The sequence below is a fragment of the Hibiscus syriacus genome, unplaced genomic scaffold (assembly GCF_006381635.1).
Source record: "Hibiscus syriacus cultivar Baekdansim isolate YM2019G1 unplaced genomic scaffold, ASM638163v2 tig00001731_pilon, whole genome shotgun sequence".
Lineage (NCBI taxonomy): Eukaryota > Viridiplantae > Streptophyta > Magnoliopsida > Malvales > Malvaceae > Hibiscus > Hibiscus syriacus.
In genome coordinates, this window is record NW_024061885.1 from 867,399 (window position 1) to 889,886 (window position 22,488).

A 22,488-nucleotide genomic window follows, 5' to 3' on the forward strand; every position below is an offset into this window, starting at 1 on the left:
CCATAATATGTTTTCATATACTATTTGTTGCATGATATTATGCCATGGTTAATCCATTTTGTTGTGGTCTGACTTAACTCGCTAAGCATTCGTAGTTAATGGATGCATGTAGTATAATGGAGTCGTTTATGTGGCACTAAGCTTGTAGTTCAGTGTTCGAAATTGTTTTCGTTCGTAGGTTAGTATGTGCCGAATTCGGGAGCTATCCCCAACTATTCAGATTTCTAGATATCAATAATTGTAGAGTATGTCTTGATTATCTTAGTGGACATGTATTTCATAGATCCTTTTGTATTTGAGTCATAACTCTTGGATTATTTGTATTTTGAGATATATTTTGGGAGCTCCACGATTTGTAAACTTAATTATTTCTACTTTATTTTGTCTTATGAGATGAACTATGTTTTGAAAAATTTGAATGTTTTTAAGAAAAATTTTGGGTTAACCACTTTGGTGATCCCATTTAATATCTAAACCCATCGGGTTATGGTTTAATCGGATTTGGGGTGTTACAATTATTAAAAATATCATTGAAAATAACGTGAAAATTAAAAAATAATAATAAAATTTATCACATTATCATCACATTATAAGAATAATGTTTTAATTAACTATATCTAATAAATTAAAAATATAACATTAAGTATAATTTTATACAATATAATAATTTAATAACTAAAATAAAAATAAGAAAATAGATAAAGTACCAAATAGGTAAATTATCGTGATAAAAGAACACTGAACATGACTATGGAATGTCAAAACATCCTTAACAAAGGCCAATTATTTCGACCTCCCAATTTTTTTTCGAAGTTCAACAGAAAACTTGAGACAAGAATCCCCAAAAAGGAGAAAAAATTTATCATCAATGGCCAAAGATGAGTCAATCTCCGTGTCAGAAGCCGTGCACAAGATTCAACTTTACCTGCTCGACGGTATCCAAGGAGAAAAACAACTCTTCTCCTCCAGTTCCTTAATTTCCCGAAGCGACTACGAGGATGTCGTGACCGAGAGGTCGATTTCCAACGCCTGCGGTTACCCTATCTGCCCAAACCCCTTACCTTCCGAACCCCGTCGAAGAGGCCGTTACCGAATCTCATTGAAAGAACATAGAGTTTACGATTTACAAGAAACCAGCAGGTTTTGCTCCCCCGATTGCCTCATCAATAGTCGAGCTTTCGCTGGGAGTTTACAGGAAGAGAGGTGTTCCGTTTTGAATCATGCGAAACTTAATGCGATTTTGAGTTTGTTTGAGGACGTGGATTTGGGCGACAAGGGTTTGGGGAAGAATGGGGATTTAGGGTTTTACAATTTGAGGATTAAAGAGAATGAGGAAACAAAGGCCCGGGAAGTTTCATTGGTGGGTCCTTCCAATGCTATTGAAGGCTATGTCCCACAAAGAGAATTGGTTTCTAAGCCCTCACCTTTAAAGAGCAGCAAAAATGGAGGTTGGGATTTTTACCCGCAATTATTCAAGTTATTGTTTATAGAAAAACTTGGTTTTATTTTGTTTAACATATTTTTTTCCTTTTAATTGCAGCGTTTGATTCGAGTAGTTCCAAGATTGGTAATAGCATAGGAGATTCATTTTTTAGTAATGGGATAGAGTTCACTAGTACTATAATTATGAACAATGAATATACAGTTTCTAAGAATCCTGGTATTCAGGGTCAAAGAACAAAGCGTAGTAGCATGAAAGATGCTATTAATGAGATGAAGTTTACTAGTGAAATATTCATGAATGATGAATATACTGTTTCCAAGCCCCCCCCCCAGGGTCAAGACATGCCTGTTCAGGTTTAAAATTAAAAGAAGTAGAACAAGGAGGAGTTTGTAAAGACTTTGAGGAAAAGTGTATGATATCGGAATCCTCATCTCCTTTAAGGGAAAAAGATTCTAACATTGTAGAACTGTCTTCAACTAGTTGTGTCTATCAGAGTGATTTGGGCACAATTGGTACTGAAGCAGAGAAAGAAACCCGTGCTGACAAGGCTGTGGCATCAAGTGAGGTTCTGCTTAAGTCCTCCCTTAAATCTGCTGGAGGAAAGAAACTTAATCGCTCAGTTACTTGGGCTGAAGATAAAAATGTTGGCAATCCTCAGAAAGATAATCTTTGTGAAGTTAAAGAAATGGATACTCAGAAAGGAGATTCTGAAATGTGTGGAAGTGCAGAAGATGGTGATGATGATAAAATGTTACGGTTTGCATCCGCAGAAGCTTGTGCTATGGCATTGAGCAAGGCAGCTGCAGCTGTGGCATCTGGAGATTCTGGTGTCAATGACGCTGGTAATTTGTGTGCATTTGTGGATTCAAAGCTTTAACGGTTTATTCAGAATTTCTGAGTTTGTTCATAACCTCCATTTTATGTACAGTTTCTGAAGCTGGACTTATCATATGCCATATCCAATTGAGGCGGACAAGGAGGAGCGAGGGAAGAATGTTGTTACACTTGTACCGGAAGTAGAATCTGAACTAGAAGAAGCCTCTGTAAAGTGGCCAGCAAAACCTGGGATTCCACGCTCTGATTTTTTTGACCCAGAAGACTCTTGGTTTGATGCTCCACCAGAGGGTTTCAGTTTAACCGTGAGTCTTACAGACCTCACAAGAGTGCCATATGTTTTTTGCATTCCTTCATTCTTTCACTGTTTGTCTTACTCTTTTTGTTGTCCATCAGCTGTCAACTTTTGCAACAATGTGGAATGCGCTTTTTGAATGGATAACATCATCTTCTTTGGCTTATATATATGGGAGAGATGAAACTTTCCATGAAGAGTACCTCTCAGTTAATGGGAGGGAGTATCCACATAAGATTGTCTTGCGAGATGGTCGTTCTTTTGAAATTAAAGAAACTCTTGCGGGTTGTATTTCTCGTGTTTTGCCTGCTATTGTAACTGCTCTTAGACTGCCTATACCAATATCTACTTTGGAGCAAGGAATGGTATTAATTCTGAACCCTTAATTGTTAAATGGTTAATCATATAAAGAAAAGTTATGATAGTTCTGTTTAGGACGTTGAGAACACTGAACTCTTTTATTTGGAAGTTTTGTTGTAGTTGTAAGACCATTTTTCAGGCATAACTTACTAATGTTTATTAGTTATTAATAAAATCTCTTTGTGCCAAGAAATTCCTTGCAGCCCATAGTCTTGAGTTGAGTTGCTTCTGAATGTTCTTTAAATGTGTTTTTATACAGGGGCGCCTGCTAGAAACAATGTCATTTGTGGAAGCTCTTCCGGCATTCAGAATGAAACAGTGGCAAGTAATTGTTCTTCTGTTTATTGATGCTCTTTCTGTATGTAGAATACCTGCCCTCACTCCTCACATGACTAATGGGAGGATGCTTCTTCACAAGGTGAGGTTCTGAGATTGTAAATGCAGCATGATGTTTTTCTATGTATAATCATAAAGGGAATTCTTGAAAATCCAGTCTTTTGTTTGCTAAAGCTTGGTATTGTGCTGTGTGACATGAGAAGCAAAATCCAACTCTGTAGACTGCTATGATGGAATCTTCTGTTGATTTACTATCTTCGTTTTGCTGTAATCTGTTTTTAGGCTGATTAGCATCTTCAGCCAGTCCTTTTGCATTAATATCAGTCATGGTTCACTTCGCTTGCAAATTTATCGACTACAAGTATTTTTGAAATTATTATTTTTATTATACTTTATATATATGTTGCTGAATATAATCAAGAGATCACTGAGTCAAAACTTTGTAAAGCAAAAAAAGAAGAGTTGACTGTTTCTTTTCCTTGGCTAAAAACAGTCTCTAGATTTCATGTCCTAAATTTGATTGTAAAATTTCATTTTTGGGATGCTCATTGCTATATTTGTTGGTTGCATAGGTGCTGGATGGTGCTCATATTAGTATGGAAGAATACGAGGTTATGAAAGATCTCATAATTCCACTTGGCCGAGCACCTCACTTCTCTTCTCAGAGTGGTGCTTGACGTTCGATTGAAGTCAGTTCTTGGTACATATGCCTTATTTTTTTTCCTGGAAGTTATCTGAAATTATTCCATTTAAATATTCAATTGGATGAATATAATAATTCGTGTTCATGGTGGAAATTCCGTTTTTCCCTTTAGAAGTTGCAAAATCTCATGATCTACAATCAACTCATTCATGGGTGCACATGTGTACATCGCAAAGCATTAATCAGTTTCATTTGCCAATGTGATGGAGTACTGGATATATGTGTTGATGGACTGAATTATATAGTATATTTTATTTAATATTGAATGGGCTCCTTTGTAACTGTTAAATATATTTAGGCTAATTATTTTACATGTTTTTCCGGGGTTTGCTTGGAGTGAAAGAACCATGTGTGCTAACAAATTTGGCTGGCATTGTGAAGCTTAAACGGGAACTTTCACTTGAGTTTGGCTGGAATGGATACAAAGCCTCATTACCGGTTCAGGCTGATGATTGTTGAAATTTAATTGAATGGCGACACGCGTGTTTGTTTGTTGAGAATGTTGCGTATAATTCCACCTTGGTTTTTGAAGATTAATAGATGCTGTTATGGTATTGGGACGCAATATGTAAAGCTTATGTTAAGTAAGGTTTAGATTTGATAGTTCTAGAATTTTTATATTTATTATTTCTGTTGTTTTCTTATTAATTGGCATACAGATACCAAAGTAGTACATTGGAATTTCACCAAAAGCCACAATATCGATACTACTATGTGAGTATTTATATTGGACGAACAAAATTGGTATCTCAAAAAAAAAAATATTGGTATTTTCTATAATCAATTACTTAGATGCGCTAATTGATTTCTCTGTCTCGTGGCACGAAAACCACATCATATAACATAATTTTTACAATTTTCTAACGTAAAATGTCACTCAAATTTCCATATTGTGCTTATCAACTAAAAACACTTTAAATCCATACATTTGACTTATAATACATCATATTTGTGACTTTCAATAAATATTTTGGAGTTAGTACTACATTGTTAGAAAATCACAAAGGAAGCTCCCCAGCTTAACCTTTCACCACCTTCTCATTCCTCTTAGCTGTTGAGGGCTCACCAACCTATTTAAATAATCAAACGCAAAATGAATTCCTACATACAAAAATGGTTACAGGAAGTAAATCTACAAATTTACACCTTAAAAAATAAACCAGAACTAATTGGAAAAGCTTCTAAAGCTTAAACCTCTCTTACACCATTATAACCTCACATCATCTTTTGAAGAAGTTGATGAAGCTCTTGAGGTGCTGAAGTTGATCTTTTACCTTTCCTAATGTTGGATAAATCATTATTAACTAAAAGCTAGCTCATTCGAAAGGCCAAACTCTACGATTGGAAAAGGATTGGTGTAGAGATAAAAAGATGGAGAATGAGGCGATATCATGCGTACCAAGTTTTGTCCTTTCTTTTCCCATGTTCAAACAAGAGGAATTAAATAGAATTCAACCTTCTTTTTCATCAATGGGCAACTCTGTAACCCATAGACTTGAACTAGATGTTAAGACTAAATCTCAAAGGTTACATTAGTCACTGAATTGACGTATAATTCAATTCATAAATTTTAACTGATATGTAAACAAAATTATATATAATTTATTTAGTTATTAATCTTTTATTAGAAAATAGTTTTAACATATGTTTAAATATTCTCCATCTATTGTCTAAGTATTATGTTTGTGTGTATATCAGATATATTTTTTTAGGTAAAATGGTATGAATTCATAGATGAAAACATATACAGGGAAGTATTATCACATGCTTCATTAAAAACCCTTAAACCTAGTAAGAGGAAAAGAGTACATGTGATAATACCAAAAACAACAAATAATAAGCAACCATTAATCAACAAAACACCAACAAGGTGAAAGCAAAACAAAACCACCCTACGCCCAGGGTCTACACGCATAAGTTATCAACCTGCAGAAGACCAAGGCTGGCACAGTATGGAGCAACATAGGATCAAAAGAATTAGGATTTCATAATTTGCAAGACCATCGGCCACTTTATTTCCTTGACGAAACACATGCTTAATCTCAACAATCCAATGACAGTGACGAAGATCGGCAAGATGCTTAATAAAAGGATGATGGCCATGGTAATCATTCCGAAGCATCCGAAGAGCTTCAAGACTATCAAGCTCGAGAACATTGTATTTTAATTCCGCATCCCAAGCTAACGATAATCCAACATATGCGCCCCCAAAGTTCCGCATCAATGACCAAACAAATACCAGTGAACTTATAAAAATCAAACCACCAAGAGCCAAAACTATTCCAAGCTATGACACCACAAGAAGGGTAACCATCCGAACCACATCGAGTGCCATCGATATTAAGCTTAATCCAATGTTCAGGCGGAGGGGACCAACGAGAAGGACTAGGTCTAGCAGCGTGTACCCGGAAGTTTCCGCATCCTCTCCTCCAATGCCTGCAACGTCACACTCACCATTCGTCTACTACGGTCAATCACATTACCGCCATTGTAAAGATGAGAATCAAATACGTTAGCATTTCGGCCTAACCAAAGGTTCCAAAGTATTGTCTCGAATAAAATATCCCAGTTATCATAAGTATTAACATAATAATCGAAACTTGTGAGGTTTATAGATATCCACTCAGTCAAATCAAGAGACTAAAAACGCTGAAAGTTTATCTGGTTTAATCAAGTCATTCCAAACAAGAATAGCGGGGGGACATGATCGAAGTACATGATTAATGTTCTCCATGGTAGCTCCACAAATTCGACAGCTACTATTCGACGTGAAATGTCGATGGACACATTCCACATTTGTCATAACTTTATTCCAGCACACTGGCCACAAAAAAATTCTTATACATGGCAGCCCCCTGAGCATGTGAATATTCTTCCAGATGTTGCTAGACGAGCGTAAAGCAGGGTTACGACGAAGGTTATATGCCGATTTAATTATGAAAGACAAATCACTATTACCTCACCACCCATAATATTATTATCAGTCGAAGAGGAGGGACCTTTAGTACCAAAAATCCGCAGGAGCACTTCTTGAGGAAGCAAGTGTTCGAAAAGATTCCATTTCCAAACCCCATTAGAGTCGACAATAGCAGCAACAGGAAATTTTCCAGGATGAGTTACATAGTTTGAATGAACAGCGTGGGCTAGAGGACCAAAATCACCAAGCCAGGGGTCATGCCAAAAATCCACATCATTCCCTGATCCAACAGACCAAACAATATTATTACGAATATTGTTCCAAATGATGCTCAAACCTTTCCAAAGACGAGAGCAATTCAAACTCCTAAGCATCGTCGGAATACCATCACTACATTTATATTTCGCCCTAATGAACTTAAAGGTCATTTTTATGGGTTAAATGGTTGAACACATGTTTCATAAGAAAAGCTTCGTTCTGTATAGCAATTTTGCGCCTTCAGGAATTGAATGACAAACATCATCCCATTTAACCAAGGGAATGTCGTTTTCGGAATTAGAGGTGCCCCAAACAAACTGACGAATCATCTGCTCCAAATTCAAACAGATACTCTTCGGTATAACCGTTGTTTGCATTGTATATGTAGGAATCATGAAAAGAACAGCTCTAGCTAGTGTAATGCGGCCCGCCAAAGATAAACAACTCACTTTCCAGCCACAAAGTTCCTTTGAACCATCTGAACCAAGTATTGATAAGAAGCAGAATTAACCCTACTATGCAAAAGCGGAACACCCAAATACTTTCCAAGATCGACCACCTCAGCAAAACCCAAACCCCTGCTAATATTGTGACGTATGACGGTGGATACATTCTTAGAAAAGAAAATTATCGTTTTAGCTATGCTAACTTTGTGCCCAGAAACCTGACAAAAATCATCGAAGACCGATCTAACAACATTTAATTGATCCAAAGTAGCCTCAGTAAACAAGATCATATCATCGGTAAAAAAACAAATGAAAAATCACCGGACTAGTCTTAGAAGTTCTGAAGGGCCGCCATCAATCGTGCACAACTTCCAACTGAATGGATTGAGCAAGATGCTCCATACAAAAAAAAAATATGTATGGGGATAAAGGATCCCCTTGACGAATGCCTCGGCCCGGGATAAAAGAATCAGTCATGGACCATTCCACAAAATATGAAAAGAAAGCATGGAAATACATTGCATAATAAAAAATCGCATAGTATCAGGAATTCCGATGTCAGACAGGGTGTCATCAACAAAGTCCAACTCAAGTCTGTCATGCGCTTTATCCAGATCAATTTTAATCGTCATCCATCCACGCTTACTAGATTTTTTCCTCATCGAGTGCACCACTTCTTGGGTAATAATAACATTGTCGGTAATTGATCATTCCGGAAAAAAAAACTAAGTTGGTTATCCGTGACCTAAGAAGGAATGAGAGATTTTAATTGATTAACTAAAATTTAGAAATGACCTTGTAAATCATAGAACATAAACTAATTGGCTGAAATTGACTCATAGACTCAGGAACAAAAACTTTCGACTAAAGAACTAAAAGAGAACGATTAATGTGCACATAAAAAAATTAGCTGACCCTTATTCCCATATGTAATGGGGTAAGGGGAGGTAGGATATTAGGTTGCCCCCAACGCCAGGTCAAGAGCAACTTCCGTGGGAGACCTCCGAATTATAAATTGCGCATGAATAATGTAATACCCCAAATTTTAGTTAGTGATCAAAACATAAATTTTGAAAATATACTGGCCAAAGTATAAAGTTTTGAAAAGTTCAGGGATCAAATTGTATTTTTCAAAAGTTAGGTATTTTTGGCTTCTTAAATGAATAATTCACCCCAAGAATGACGTTTTCAATGGAATTATATTTTTTTATCCATATTTAGTATTAAAAACTATAAAGTGTTAAAGTTCCATAAAAATTCGGTAAATTGGATCGAATAGAAATTTTGAGAAAATTTGAAGGATATTAAATTAAGTATAGAAATATTATTTCTAAATTTTAAAATGATGGAAAATAACATAGATCATTGGATTTGAGAGTTTATTTTCATGTTCATTTTAGAACGTTGGATGAAAATGGCAAGATTTAAATTTTTGGACAAGTACATGGGCAAAGTTGTAAAGGGTGAAATAATTTGTTCATCTTTGACTTTTAAAAGATGATAATTAACATGTGTCTTGGTATGGATGTGTTAAGTTTCATTATTATTAAAATTGTCATTTCCCGTTAAATGAATTTTAAATTCATTTAAGCTTAATAAATGACAAATTAACATGAAAATAACTAGAAATTTCATGAGACCAAACTCATCTTTATCCTCCATTGCCATGATCCATAAACCCTAGGTAAGAGAAATTTTATTTTTCGTTTTTGAGCAATTTCCTTTGGTTTTTAGATTAAATTGTGGAATAGAAATTTGTTTTTATTTGAAATGCTCTATCATTTGGCACCGATATTGCATGCTAATCTTGCTTGAATGTTTAGTTCCCAAATTTTGTGGTTGAAGAAGATGTTAGGTTTTTTTATGAATTGATGTTGTAGAATCATTTCCAAGTTTGTTCGATGTTTTAAAACCACCTAGAAATGTTTTTATTGATTTCGGCCTAATCCTAGGGTTTTGAAGAAATTGTGATTTGGTTAAATTAAGTTAGGGGTTTGATTTTAGAAGCTTTGAAATGTTGTTTAGAGGTGGAATCCTTGCTTGAATCAAGTGAAAATCACCAAATCCTAAGCCCTAATACATTCGGCCATAAGGAAATATTGGGGAAAAATTATGTTTCGCATGTGTTAGAAATGATATTTGAAAGGTTCTAAAAACTTTAGAAAGTTATTATGACCAATTTGTAGTTTTGTGAATATTAGGGGACCATTTCAGTAATTATGGAAAATTATGGGTCTAATGTGTAATTGTTTAATAGTTGTTGTACTAATTTAAGGTTAGAGTGTTGAAGTTGATGTTAGAATGTGAAATTGGACCATTTTGGAAAGTTGGTAAGCTTGAGAACCAAATTGCAAATATGGGAAACTTAGTTACTTATGTGAAAATGGTGTAAATATTGAGGTATTATGCTAGAATTAAATGCTGTAAATTTATTATTATATCATTTGAAGCTTGAAATGAAGTTAATTGCAAATGACCACTTTGAATAAAATAGAAAAGTTAAGATGAATTCTAAAAGAATTCATAATTAGTGGTTAAAGTGTAAAGTCGAAAACTTTATGTGAAGTTTTGATGAAATTGGATAAAAAGGGGCTCGAATGGTCAATTTGAAGTGCTAATGTAATACCCCAAAAATTTGGATTATGACCAAAATGAAAATTTTGAAAGTTTGATAGTTAAAGTGTAAAACTTGGGAAAAGTTTGAGGAATTAAGTGATAAATTTCCTAAAAAGAATTTTATTCCATAAATAGATGGTTTACTCTTGAGAGTGGAGTTTTATGGAAATCATATTTTTGGATTTGGAATTTTAGTAAAGAAAAACTAGAAAGGGTTAAAGTCGATAAGGAATCGGTAATTCGGATCGAATTGGAATGTTACCAAAATTTGAAGGATGTTATAAAATGGTTGGAAATATTATTTTAATATTTTTGATCAGAGAAATTTTGTTTGGAAATGTGCAATTTTTCAGATTTAATCGAAACAGTGGAATTTAGTGACTAAAATGCAAATTTTGAAAATTCAAGGGAAATTTCAGAATTTAAAAGTCAAAATAATTCAGCTTTGACTTTGAAATATGATAAGGATGAGTTGTCATGGTTTTATGGTAATTAAGAAGATTTATTAAGGGTGATTTGGTCATATCCCAATTAAATGAATATTATATTCATTTATAGTGGAATATAGAGTAAAAAAAGATGAAATGCACCCAAATTTGCTATCTTCTTCTACAGCTAGACGTGTGCTTCTTCAAAGGTAAAAGAAATTTTAAACTCAAATTTCAAGTAATTTACTTAGGATTTTGAGTAAGTTGTAAATAGAAAATTGTTATACGTGAAAAACTCTATCTTTTGGTATCAATATTGCATGGTAATCTTGTTGGTGTTCAAAGATCTCAAATTGAAGGGTTTCATGTTCAAATTCATCTCGAGTTGATGAAAGGTGTATATAAAAAGATATGAATTTTTAACCAAGGAAAGGTCAGAAAAATCGGACAGCAGATTCTGCAAAACAAATTCTGTTGATCAACTTTGAAAATTCACCATAAATTGTACAGAATGAATTAGAAAGAGTTCTTTATATGGATAGATTTTTATTCGAGTCTAGTTTTCAATGGAAGAAACGGAATTGAATTCCAGTGTGTATATAAATACAGAATATTGATTCTTTAAAGGTAGTACGAGCTGTCTGAATATGGAAAATTGATGGGGGGTTGTGTAAGTGTTATATAATTGATGTACTATGATGGAATTATTAGTATTAAGAAGTTAAGTGGTAAAATGGTGAAGGACCATTTTGGATAAATTGGAAAAGATAGTTCCAATATTAAAAGGAATTAATAAGTGTTAAAGTATTTGGTGGTAAATAGTTTCAAGTATGATTATGGAATTTATTTTGGGATACATTTATGTTAGCACAATACTATCAAATGTATTATCATGAATTTGTGATTTATACAGATTGTGATGGATTTGTGATCAAAGCAAATCAAATAGAAAAGGGTTTATTGTGGAACAATAGTGAGGCACATATGTTGGAAACTATAAAGTGTCAAGGTGAGTACAATACATGCATGAAATTATACATGGATGTTTTATACATCATAGGGAAGACTTGCGATAAGTCGACCTTGTTTATATCAGCATGATATATGTCATTTTTTTAACTTTGACATGACATTGAAATGTCATGGTATGAAATCAAAATGCATTGATCATGAAAAATGTGATATTTTACCATGAGTATTTTCGGGTATGAACTGCCCAATGTTAAATATTGATTATACACTTTGCCATAGATGGATCGAATAAAGTAGACTATATGCCCAAATAAGTCATTGAGGGACAGGGTATATTTGGCATGCCATAGAGTATAGCAGCTGCAGGTTTATATTAGCACTATAGTGTGTAAGGACACTAAGTGCAGGTTTATGTCCGGATTAGCACTATAGCGTAAGCTTAGTGTAGGTGGTGGGTACGATCTTATGTGTATTGTCCAGATTAGCACTATGGCGTAAGCTTAGTGCAGGTTAAGCACTACGGTGTAGGTATTTTACTCGAATACTCAGGGTTCTCAAGGTTTAATATTGGGCTATGGGCTATGGTTTATGGTTTATTGCTTAATAAATGGTAAGCATGCAAATAAGCTTATGAGCTTATGGAATAATGACAAGTATATTGGTAAAATAAGCTTACAAGCTTATGGGATAAATGGTAAGAGATTTTATCATATTTTGATCATGGAAAAATATTGGATATGTTGGTAATATGATTTTATGGCATTTTGAAATTTACATTAAAAATCATGCATGAATTGTATTGCACTGTTATTGTTTTAATTGCCTCACTAAGTATATACTTAGCGTGTGATGATTGTCATGCGTAGGTAAAAAGCCAATAGTGGATTAAAGAGTTCAAAGGTATATTTCAATATCAGTAAGACATCCTACGATAGAATTTGATTTTAGATAGTGACATGTAATTTGAAAATGTTCAATTTATTTGTTGAATAAATTTTGGAAATTTTTATAGTGATGAAAGGTTAATTTTTATGAATTTATATGTATTTTCGGAAGTTACTGTAGCATGAACAGTAACCATATTTTTAAGCAAAATTTCCAGAATGATTTTGGGGTACCGATTCCCCCCCAACAGGGAACCGATCCCCCTACTGTTCATCACCACTGTTCACTGTACAATGTTCACTGTTCACGAGTACTATTCATAAAAAATCTTTTGAATTAAATTTGTCATAATAAAATATAAATTATATGATATGATATTTTTATAATATCAATTACCATTTTAAGAAAATAAATTTTAAATCGCTTTTAAATTGGAAAATGGTTTTAAGAAATTCGGGTGACATCTATAATCTGTATAGGTATAATTATACGGGTTATGGGTGTTACAGTTAAGGTCAACATCGACGTTGTGATAAGAAATTAGTATCGAATGAACATCGAAAGATTTTTATGAATTTATTTTCTAAGGTGTGCATATGTTAGTGAGATTGTAACATATGGTTTGAAATGTATATGCCTTATAATGGTGTTCATTGAGATTATGATGAAATCAAAATCAAGAAATAATAAAGCTAAAGAGAAGCTTAAGGATGAAATATGAATTTCTAAGGAAGGTTTGCAAGCTAAGGACACCAGTTGAGTGCATATTTAATTTGTATTTAATGTTATCGGGCAAACATTGACTTGTGATGAGCTAGTGATGTAGTTACTATGGTAAGCAGTGACTCCTAATATTGTGTGACTTTGTGATTCATGCATAGGTGTTCATGTGATAAGCTAATAGAATAAGCGAATAAACTAAGGATGCAAACTAGTGAAATTTGCATGTACTTGGGACTTAAACAATAAGTTTATAAAATCACCATAAATTATAAAAAATATTAGAGGGTGATTTTTATACCGTTGAATTCGTATATCAGTATAGTTTTGTGTAAATAATGACTACTGATTTTGAGGAGTATACAAAAGGATATGAATTTTTAATTGAGGAAAGGTTAGAAAATAGGGCAGCAGATTTTGCTCAAAATAACTTATGTAAATCATAATTGAAAATTCTATATAAATTGTAAAAATTGAACTAGAAGAAGCGCCTTATATGGTTAAATTCGTATTCGAGTCTAGTTTCTAGCGGTATAAACGAAATAATTTTTAAGTGTTTAGATTAATATAGAATAATACTTCTTTAAGGGTAGCCCAAACTGCTAGCATCTGAAGTTTGTAACAAATTATGCTTTTTATGATACTCTTATGTTATATGTTATCCTAAATGTTTGAAATGATCCAATTCTATTATCTTAGAATGGTAATTATGATATTTATCATATGATGAAATATGATGTTCATATGTCAAAAAGGAAAGCGATAAGCGATGTTTACATGATATACTTATGTCATGTGGAAATGAAAGGTTTAGGATTTGAACTACCCAATGCACGTTTATATGATATTTGATATATTAGAATCTAAGGATATTCCTGATAAAATTAATGGTATATGAATATGATATAAAAGCACATTGTACGTGCTAATGAGACTTTGGTACAATTGACATGTCATGAAGTAGAGTTTTTATCGATTGACCATGTTTAGTGTTTATCGATCGATAATGTTTAGTGCATTCGTGCACTCCAGTATTAGTGCATTTGTTGCCCTCCTGTTTTAGTACATTGTTGAATATTTTTGATTTGCCATATTTTATTTTATATAGTTATGAAATTGTCTCACAAAGTTAAATGTGCAGGTTATATGTTGATGGAAAGACTTTAAAAAGTCTTTTGTGCATGTCATATATTTTTATATGACATATATGATTCTTTGATTATTTTGATGTTTCATATTTTTATATGCCATACTTTATTTTATATAGTTATGTAATTGCCTCATAAAGTGTATACTTAGCTTGTGATAATTTTCACGTGTAGGTAAAAGAAAACAAGTGGAGTAAGGAGCTGAGCTTGGCATCAATCATCGAAGACTACTTATCGGTATCAATAATGACATCCTACTGTTGTTTTAAATTTCTAGTTGGCATGTATACGTGTACAAATATTCTATATTATTTTAATATGGATTGTGATACATGTTATAGTAAGTATATTTTATTAGCATAAATATGGATTTATGCTTAAGCAATTTTTAGAGAATTTCAATTATTGTAGAAAACAATATTGAACTTCCATGTCGTTGCCTGAAATCATATGGCAATAATATTTTTAAGTATTACATTTTGGTTTACGTGATTAAATTATTTATATTAAATGGTATGATTTCCAAAGAAATAAAATTTTACTAATTTTCGAATACGGAAAATGTTTTAAAAGACATGTGACATCTCTGACTCGTGTTCGAGGTCAGATATGGGAAAGGAGTGTTATATTTATTGGTATTAGAGCTACATGTTTAGGCGATTCTAGGCATAATGTTTTGTGTTAAAACTGTATACATGCCACTAGGATGTCATTAGTACTGATATGATGTTTACGTGATTCGATTGATGCCACTACTTACTAATGAAAATGACTAAGTGTATTGTATATATTATATGTGTGTAATCGAGGATTTGAAGTAAGTAGATGAGTAGGAGGTTCAAGAATAAGCGAGTAGGAGGTTCAAGAATAAGAGAGTAGTGATGGTAATGTAGTTAGCAACAAAATTCATTTTTCAGTTTGATTAAGATAATACACCGGCATGGTAGAAAGTGCCAGTATAAGATTAAAGAAACCTTCATTCATACATAGGTACTGCATTGATTAAGGAATGTAACATTATGATAGAATTTATCCTAAGTGACATGTGTTCGATTAACCCTTTAGGCTAGAGTGCGAGGGTGAGTTGTATTTGTAGACAGTAATTATCTGTTAAAGATTTAAATTGTTGAACTTTATGGACTTGATAGAATTATCTTTCGAAGGTAAAGTTTGGTATGAATTAGTTGCCTCCTACCATGGCATAATGAATTTTCACTTAGAGCGATTGATTTTCAAGAACTTGAAAGGTTTATAGTTCGTAGTGGTAGGAAAAAGAGTAATTTTGTTTACTAACGTGATTTTAGCAGTAACTACTATGAAGTTATGGCTACAAGATTGTCAAGCCTTCTTAGTAAATGATATGGATACTTAAACTTCCATAGTTAAGTTAGAAGATATTTCAACTGTTTGAGAGTATTTATAGGTGGTTCAGGAAAAGTTATCCGAATTACCTCCAGAATGAAATAAAGATTTTAAATTGAGTTGCTACTTGGACATCATTATTTATATAGCCCCATATAGAATATCTCCGACTAAGCTAAGAAAATTAAAGGCATAATGACAAGAATTATTAAGACCAGGGATTTACAAGACCAAGCGTGTCATCTTGGAGAGCACTAGTGTTAGTGAAAAAGAAAGTCAGATCTATGCATTTATACATGGATTTTCATCAGTTAAATAAAGTAACACTGAAAAACAAGTATTCACTTTCGAGGATTGATGATTTTTTGACCAGTCACAATAAATTATCAGCTAAAGATTAAGGAAGAAGATATTCGTAAGAAATCTTTTAGGACTCAATATGAATTCTACGAGATTGTAGTAAAGTAGTTTGGTTTAAAAATGGTCCTGCAACATTTATGGTTTTGATAAACTGAATATTTCAGTTATACTTAGACTAATTGTGGTAGTGTTCATCAATGATGTTCTGATTTATTGTGATACTAAAAAAGAACACGATGCATATCTTCGTATAGTTCTTCCAACTCTTCAAGAGGAAAGTTGTATGCAAAGTGGACAAAGTGTGAGATCTGGCTGTCTAATATTGTATTTCTTGGCCATGTGGTTTTGGCAGAGGGTATAAGGGTGAATCCCAAGAAAGTACAAACTATGATGGAGTGGAAAATTAGCAAGGGTTTCCAAGATTCGAAGCTTCTTGGAACTTGATGGTTATTAGTGAAGGTTGGTAAAGAACTTTTGATGATTATCTCTCCTTTGAACAAGCTATTGAGAAAAGACGTGCCATTTATTTGAACTGAAAAGTGACAAGAAAATTTCAAGACATCAAAGAGAATACTGTTAACAGCCTCAATGTCAGTGTAATCCAATCTGGAAAGGATCGAGTGATATATAATGATGTGTCTCATAAAGGTTTGGGATGCGCGTTCATGCAAGAGGAAAAGTTATGGCTTATGCTTCATATCAACTAAGAATCATAAAATAAACTATCTGACTCATAATCTCGAGTGAGCAAGAGTTTCATAAATATAATGTCACTATCTATATGGTGAGTGACGTTATATCTATACCGATCTTAAAAGCGCAAAGTATGCGCTAACTCGAAGGAGATAAAATAAAGAAAAGGGTTTGAATTCCTTAAAAGAAAAATGATGTATGTACCGACTACCACCAAGAAAGACTATTGTCGTGGTTGATACGATAAAGCTAAAAAAACATTTTTGTTCTGAGAGTTTTGAATACTTGATTATCTTTAAAGAAAGATGGTGCTTTGATTATAGAATTAAAGTTAAAGCCTATGCTATTAGATAGAGCAAATGATCTTCAAAGAAAAGATGAAAAATGCTTGTCAAAGAGAGAACAAATGGAAAAGGTGAAACAAAATCCTTGAAGTTAAGTATGAAGAATGCTTATATTATCGAGGAAAAAGTCGATATTAGTGGTAGGCATGAAAAGAACTATCATCGAGTTGTTTTCTAAATGCCTGAAATGTCAACAAGTTAAAGTAGAGTATCTACTGCCTTCAGGATTGTTGTAATCAATTTTCACCCTTAATGTGGAAATGGGAATGAGTGAAAATGGAATAGACTTTGTAATAGGTAAAGATTATTTAAGATAATCTCAAGATAGATGCCAATGGACAAAAGTCTTATTTAGATTTGAAAAGAAAATAACCCAAGGTATGAAAATACAAAATTTTCATCTATCTACATCAGGTACATGTTAGAAATTTGAGGAAAAATCTTTCTTAAGGGGGAGAATTTTAATACTCCAAATTTTGTTTAGTGACCAAAACATAAATTTTAAAAGTCTAGTAGCCAAAATATAAAGTTTAGAAAAGTTTAGGGACCAAAGTTGAATTTTCAAAAGTTAGGTATTTTGGCTCCATAAATGAATAGGTCACCCCCAAGAATGATGTTTTTGTGGGAATTAAATTTTTATCCGAATTTAGTGATAAAAACTATAAAGTGTTAAAGTTCAATAAAAAATCGGTAAATCATATTGAATAGAAACTTTGAGAAAATTTGAAGGATATTAAATTAATCTTAGAAATATTATTTCCACATTTTAAAATTATGGAAAATAATATAGATAATTGGATTTGAGAATTTATTTCCATGTTCATTTTGGACCATTGGATGAAAATGACAAGATTGAAAATTTTTGGAAAAGTGCATGGGCAAAGTTTTAAAGAGTGAAATAATTTGCTCATGTTTGACTTGGGAAGATTATAATTAACATATGGCTTGGTATGGATGTAATTATCAAGTTTCATTAATAATAAAATTGTTATTTCTCGTCAAACTCATTTAAGCCTAATAAATGACAAATTAAATATGAAATTAACTAGAAATTTCATGAGACCAAGCTTATCTTCCATGAGCCATAAACCCTAGCTAATAGAAATTTTATTTATCATTTTTCAACAATTTCCTTTGTTTTTTGGATTAAAGTGTGAAATAGAAAATTGTTCTATTCGAAATGCTTTATCATTTGGTACCAATATTGCATTCTAATCCTGCTTGAATGTTTAGTTCCCAAATTTTATGGTTGAAGAAGATGTTAGGTTTTTATGAATTGATGATGGTATTTTGAGATTATTGATGTTTTAGAATCATTTCCAAGCATGATTGATGTTTAAAACCACCTAGAAATGCTTTTATTGATTTTGGCCTAACCCTAGGGTTTTGAAGAAATTGTGATTTGGTTAAATTAAGCCAGGGGTTTGATTGTAGAGGCTCTGAAATGTTGTTTAGAGGTGGAATCCATGCTTTAATTAAGTGAAAATACCAAATCCTAAGCCCTAATACATTAGACCATAAGGAAATATTAGAGAAAAATTGTGAAAAATTTCCCATGGCTTAGAAATGATATTTGAAAGGTGCTACAAACTTTAGAAAGTTATTTGGACCAATTTGTGATTTTGTGAAAGTTGGGGATCTTTTCAACAATTATGGAAAATGATGGGGTTAATGTGTAATTGTTTAATAGTTTTTGTACTAATTTAAGGTTAGTGTTGAAGTTTATGTTAGAATGTGAAATTGGACCATCTTGGAAAGTTGGCAAGCTTGAGAACCAAATTGCAAATATGGGAAACGTAGTTTCTTATGTGAAAATGGTGTAATTATTGAGGTATTATATATGCTGGAATTAAATGTTGGAAATTTATTATTATATCATTTCAATCTTGAATTGAAGTTAATGGCAAAAGATCACTTTGAATATAATAGAAAAGTTAAGATGAATTCTAAAAGAATTCATAATTAGTGGTTAAAGTGTAAAGTTGAAAACGTTATGTGAAGTTTTGATGAATTTGGATAAAAAGAGACATTAATGGTCAATTTGAAGTGTTAAGGTCAACATTGACGTTGTGATATGAAATTAGTATCGAATGAGCATCGAAAGATTTTTAGGAATTTTTTTCTATTGTATGCATATGTTAGTGAGATTGTAACATATGGTTTGAAATGTATATGCCTTATAATGGTGTTCATTTAAATTATGATGAAATCAATATCAAGAAATAATAAAGCTAAAGAGAAGCTTAAGGATGAAATATGAATTTCTAAAGGAAGGTTTACAAGCTAAGGACACCAGGTGAGTGCATATTTAATTTGTATTTATCTTATCGAACAAACATTTGCTTGCGATGAGCCAGGGACAGAGTTACTATGGTAAGAAGTGATTCCTAATATTGTGTGACTTTGTGGTTCATGCATAAATGTTCATGTGATAAGCTAATAGAATAAGTGAATAAGATAAGGATGTAAACTAGTGAAATCTGCATATACTTGTGACTTGAATAATAAGTTTAGAATATCACCATAAATTCGAAAAAAAATATTATAGGATGATTTTTATACCTTTGGATTCATATATCATTCTAGTTTTTTGTAAGACAAATGACTACGAATTTCGAGGAGTATACAAAAGGATATGAAATTTAATCGAGGAAATGTCAGAAAATATGACAACAAATTCTGCTCAAAATAGATTTTGTATGTCAGATTTGAAAATTCACTATAAATTGTACAAATTGAACTAGAAGATGTTCCTTGTATGGTTAGATTATTATTTGAGTCTAGTTTCCATTGGTATAAAAGTATGTATATTAATTCAGAATAATACTTCTTCAAGGGTAGCGCAAACTGCCAACATATGAAGTTTGTAACAAATTATGCTTTTTATGCTACTCTTATGTCATATGTTATCCTAAATGTTTGAAATGAGCCAATTATATTATCTTGGCATGTTAATTATGATATTTATCATATGATGAAATATGATGTTCATATGTCACAACGGAAAGCGATAAGTGATGTTTTCATGATATACTTATGTTATGTGGAAATGAAAGGTTTAGGGTATGAACTGTCCAATGCACGTTTATATGATATTTGATATGTTAGTATATATTGATACCCCTGATAAAATTTATGGTATATGAATCTAATATAAAAGCCCATTGTATGTGCATTAAGAGTCTTTGGTATAATTTGCATGTCATGCAATAGAGTTTTTCTCGATCGACCCTGTTTAGTGTTTATTAATCGATAATGTTTAGTGCATTCGTGCACTCCAGTATTAGTGCATTTGTTTCCCTCCTGTTTTAGTGTGTTGTTGCAATGTGGTAATAATGCATTCATGCACTTATGTATTAGTACCTATGTGTACTTCTGTATAAGTGCATACGAGCACTCCTGTACTAGTACATTTGGGTACTCCTATGTTAGTACATTCGTGTACTCCTGGAACTATATGTACAATTATAGTGTTCATGATGTTTTGACGTGTGAACTATCATCTCAATTATTAGTATAGTGATGTTGTGTTCTACAATACCTATTCTTTTGTGTAGCACTTAAAGTGCATATGATCTATGTGGCAGTTTAACTACATATTGTATACACTCGACTGACTCACGTACCATGTATTCTCATTTTTTATACATTGGGCTATGATTGTAATATGTGAAATATGCAGGTTATGTGTTGATGGAAGGACTTTAAAAATTATTTTTTGCATGTCATATATATTTTTATACGACATCTACGGTTCTTTGATTATTTTGATGTTTCATATTTTTTTATATTGCCTCACTAAGTTCATACTTAGCATGTGATGATTTTCATGTGTAGATAAAATAAATCAATTCGAGTAAGGAGCTGAGCTTGACATCAATCATTGAAGACTACTTACCAGTATTAGTAATGACATCCTACTGATGTTTTAAATTTCTAGTTTGCATGTATACGTGTAAAAAGTGTCCATATTATTTTAATATGGATTTTGATAAATGTTATTGTAGAATTATATTTTATTAGCATAAATATGGATTTTTGCTTAAGCAGTTTTTTTGACAGTTTCAATTATTGTAGAAAGCAGTATTGAACTGCCATGTCACTGCCTAAAATCAGATGACAAGAATAATTTTAAGTATTACTTTTCCGTTTTTGCAATTAAATTATTTATATCAAATGGTATGCTTTCCAAAGAAACAAAATTTTACTGATTTGCAAATACTAAAAATGTTTTAAAAGACATGTGACATCTCTGACTCGTTTTTGGGGTCAGATACGGTAAATGGGTGTTATAAATATTGGTATCAAAGATGCAGGTTTAGCTGATTCTAAGCATAAACCGAGTCTGTTTTGTGTTGAAAAGTGTGCACATGCCACTAGGATGTCATTATTACTGATATGATGTTTATGCGATTCGATTGATGTCACTCCTGGCTAATTAAAGTGAATAAGTGCAGTGTATGTATTAGATGTGTGTAATCGAGTTTTTGAATTAAGTGATTGAGCTGGAGGTTCAAGAATAATCGAGTAGTATTGGTAATGTAGTCAACCACAATATTCCTATTCAGTCTGATTAAGATAATGCACCTGCACGATAGGAAGTGCCAGTGTAAGATTAAAGAAACTCTCGTTCTTACATAAGTACTGCAATGATTAAGGAATGGAACATTCTAATAGAATTTATCCTAAGTGACATGTGTTCGACTAACCCTTTAGGATAGAATGTGAGGGTTAGTCATATTTGTAGACAATAACAATACGTTAAAGATTCAATGTGTTGAGTTTTATGGACTTGATAGAATTATCTTTTGAAGGTAAAGTTTGGTATGGATTAGTTACCTCCTACCATGTGATAATGAATTATCGCTTAGAGTGATTTATTTTCAAGAACTAGAAAGATTTCGAGTTCGTAATGGTAGGAAAAGGAGTAAAATTTTTTACTAATGTGATTTTAGCAGTAACTGATATGAAGTTATTTCTACAAAAGTTTCAAACCTTCTTAATAAATGATGTGGATACTCAAACTTTCATAGTTAAGTTGGAAGATATTTAAATTGTTCGAGAGTATTTATAGGTGGTTCCGAAAAAGTTATATGGATTACCTCCAGAATGAAATAAAGAATACATTTAGATTTTCAAGCAATCAAACACAACAATTTTAAAAACACAAAAAATCAAGAATACAAATACGAACTATTAAGCCTCTAGTTATCCAACTGTCCACTAAACTTCCCTAAAATCTTTAACTATAGAACACCAAATAGGATGCAAAGAATCACATAAATAGGAGTGATGACCATTAGGTTGTGCAAATTACCTACCCATATATAGATAACCACTCGCATCTACATGTTACTGTCCACTACA

General features: G+C 32.5%; 1 protein-coding gene across 1 annotated transcript; it reads left to right on the forward strand.

Annotated features, from left to right (window-relative positions):
• The first annotated feature begins 783 nt into the window (after window positions 1-783).
• On the forward strand, window positions 784-4,596 carry LOC120133017 (putative RNA polymerase II subunit B1 CTD phosphatase RPAP2 homolog). The gene is given in 8 exon segments (XM_039149687.1): window positions 784-1,448; window positions 1,541-1,764; window positions 1,767-2,286; window positions 2,373-2,393; window positions 2,396-2,583; window positions 2,675-2,938; window positions 3,193-3,351; window positions 3,842-4,596. Coding segments are annotated over 8 exon segments (2,061 nt in total). The 5' UTR covers window positions 784-868; the 3' UTR covers window positions 3,947-4,596.
• Window positions 4,597-22,488: the final 17,892 nt, after the last annotated feature.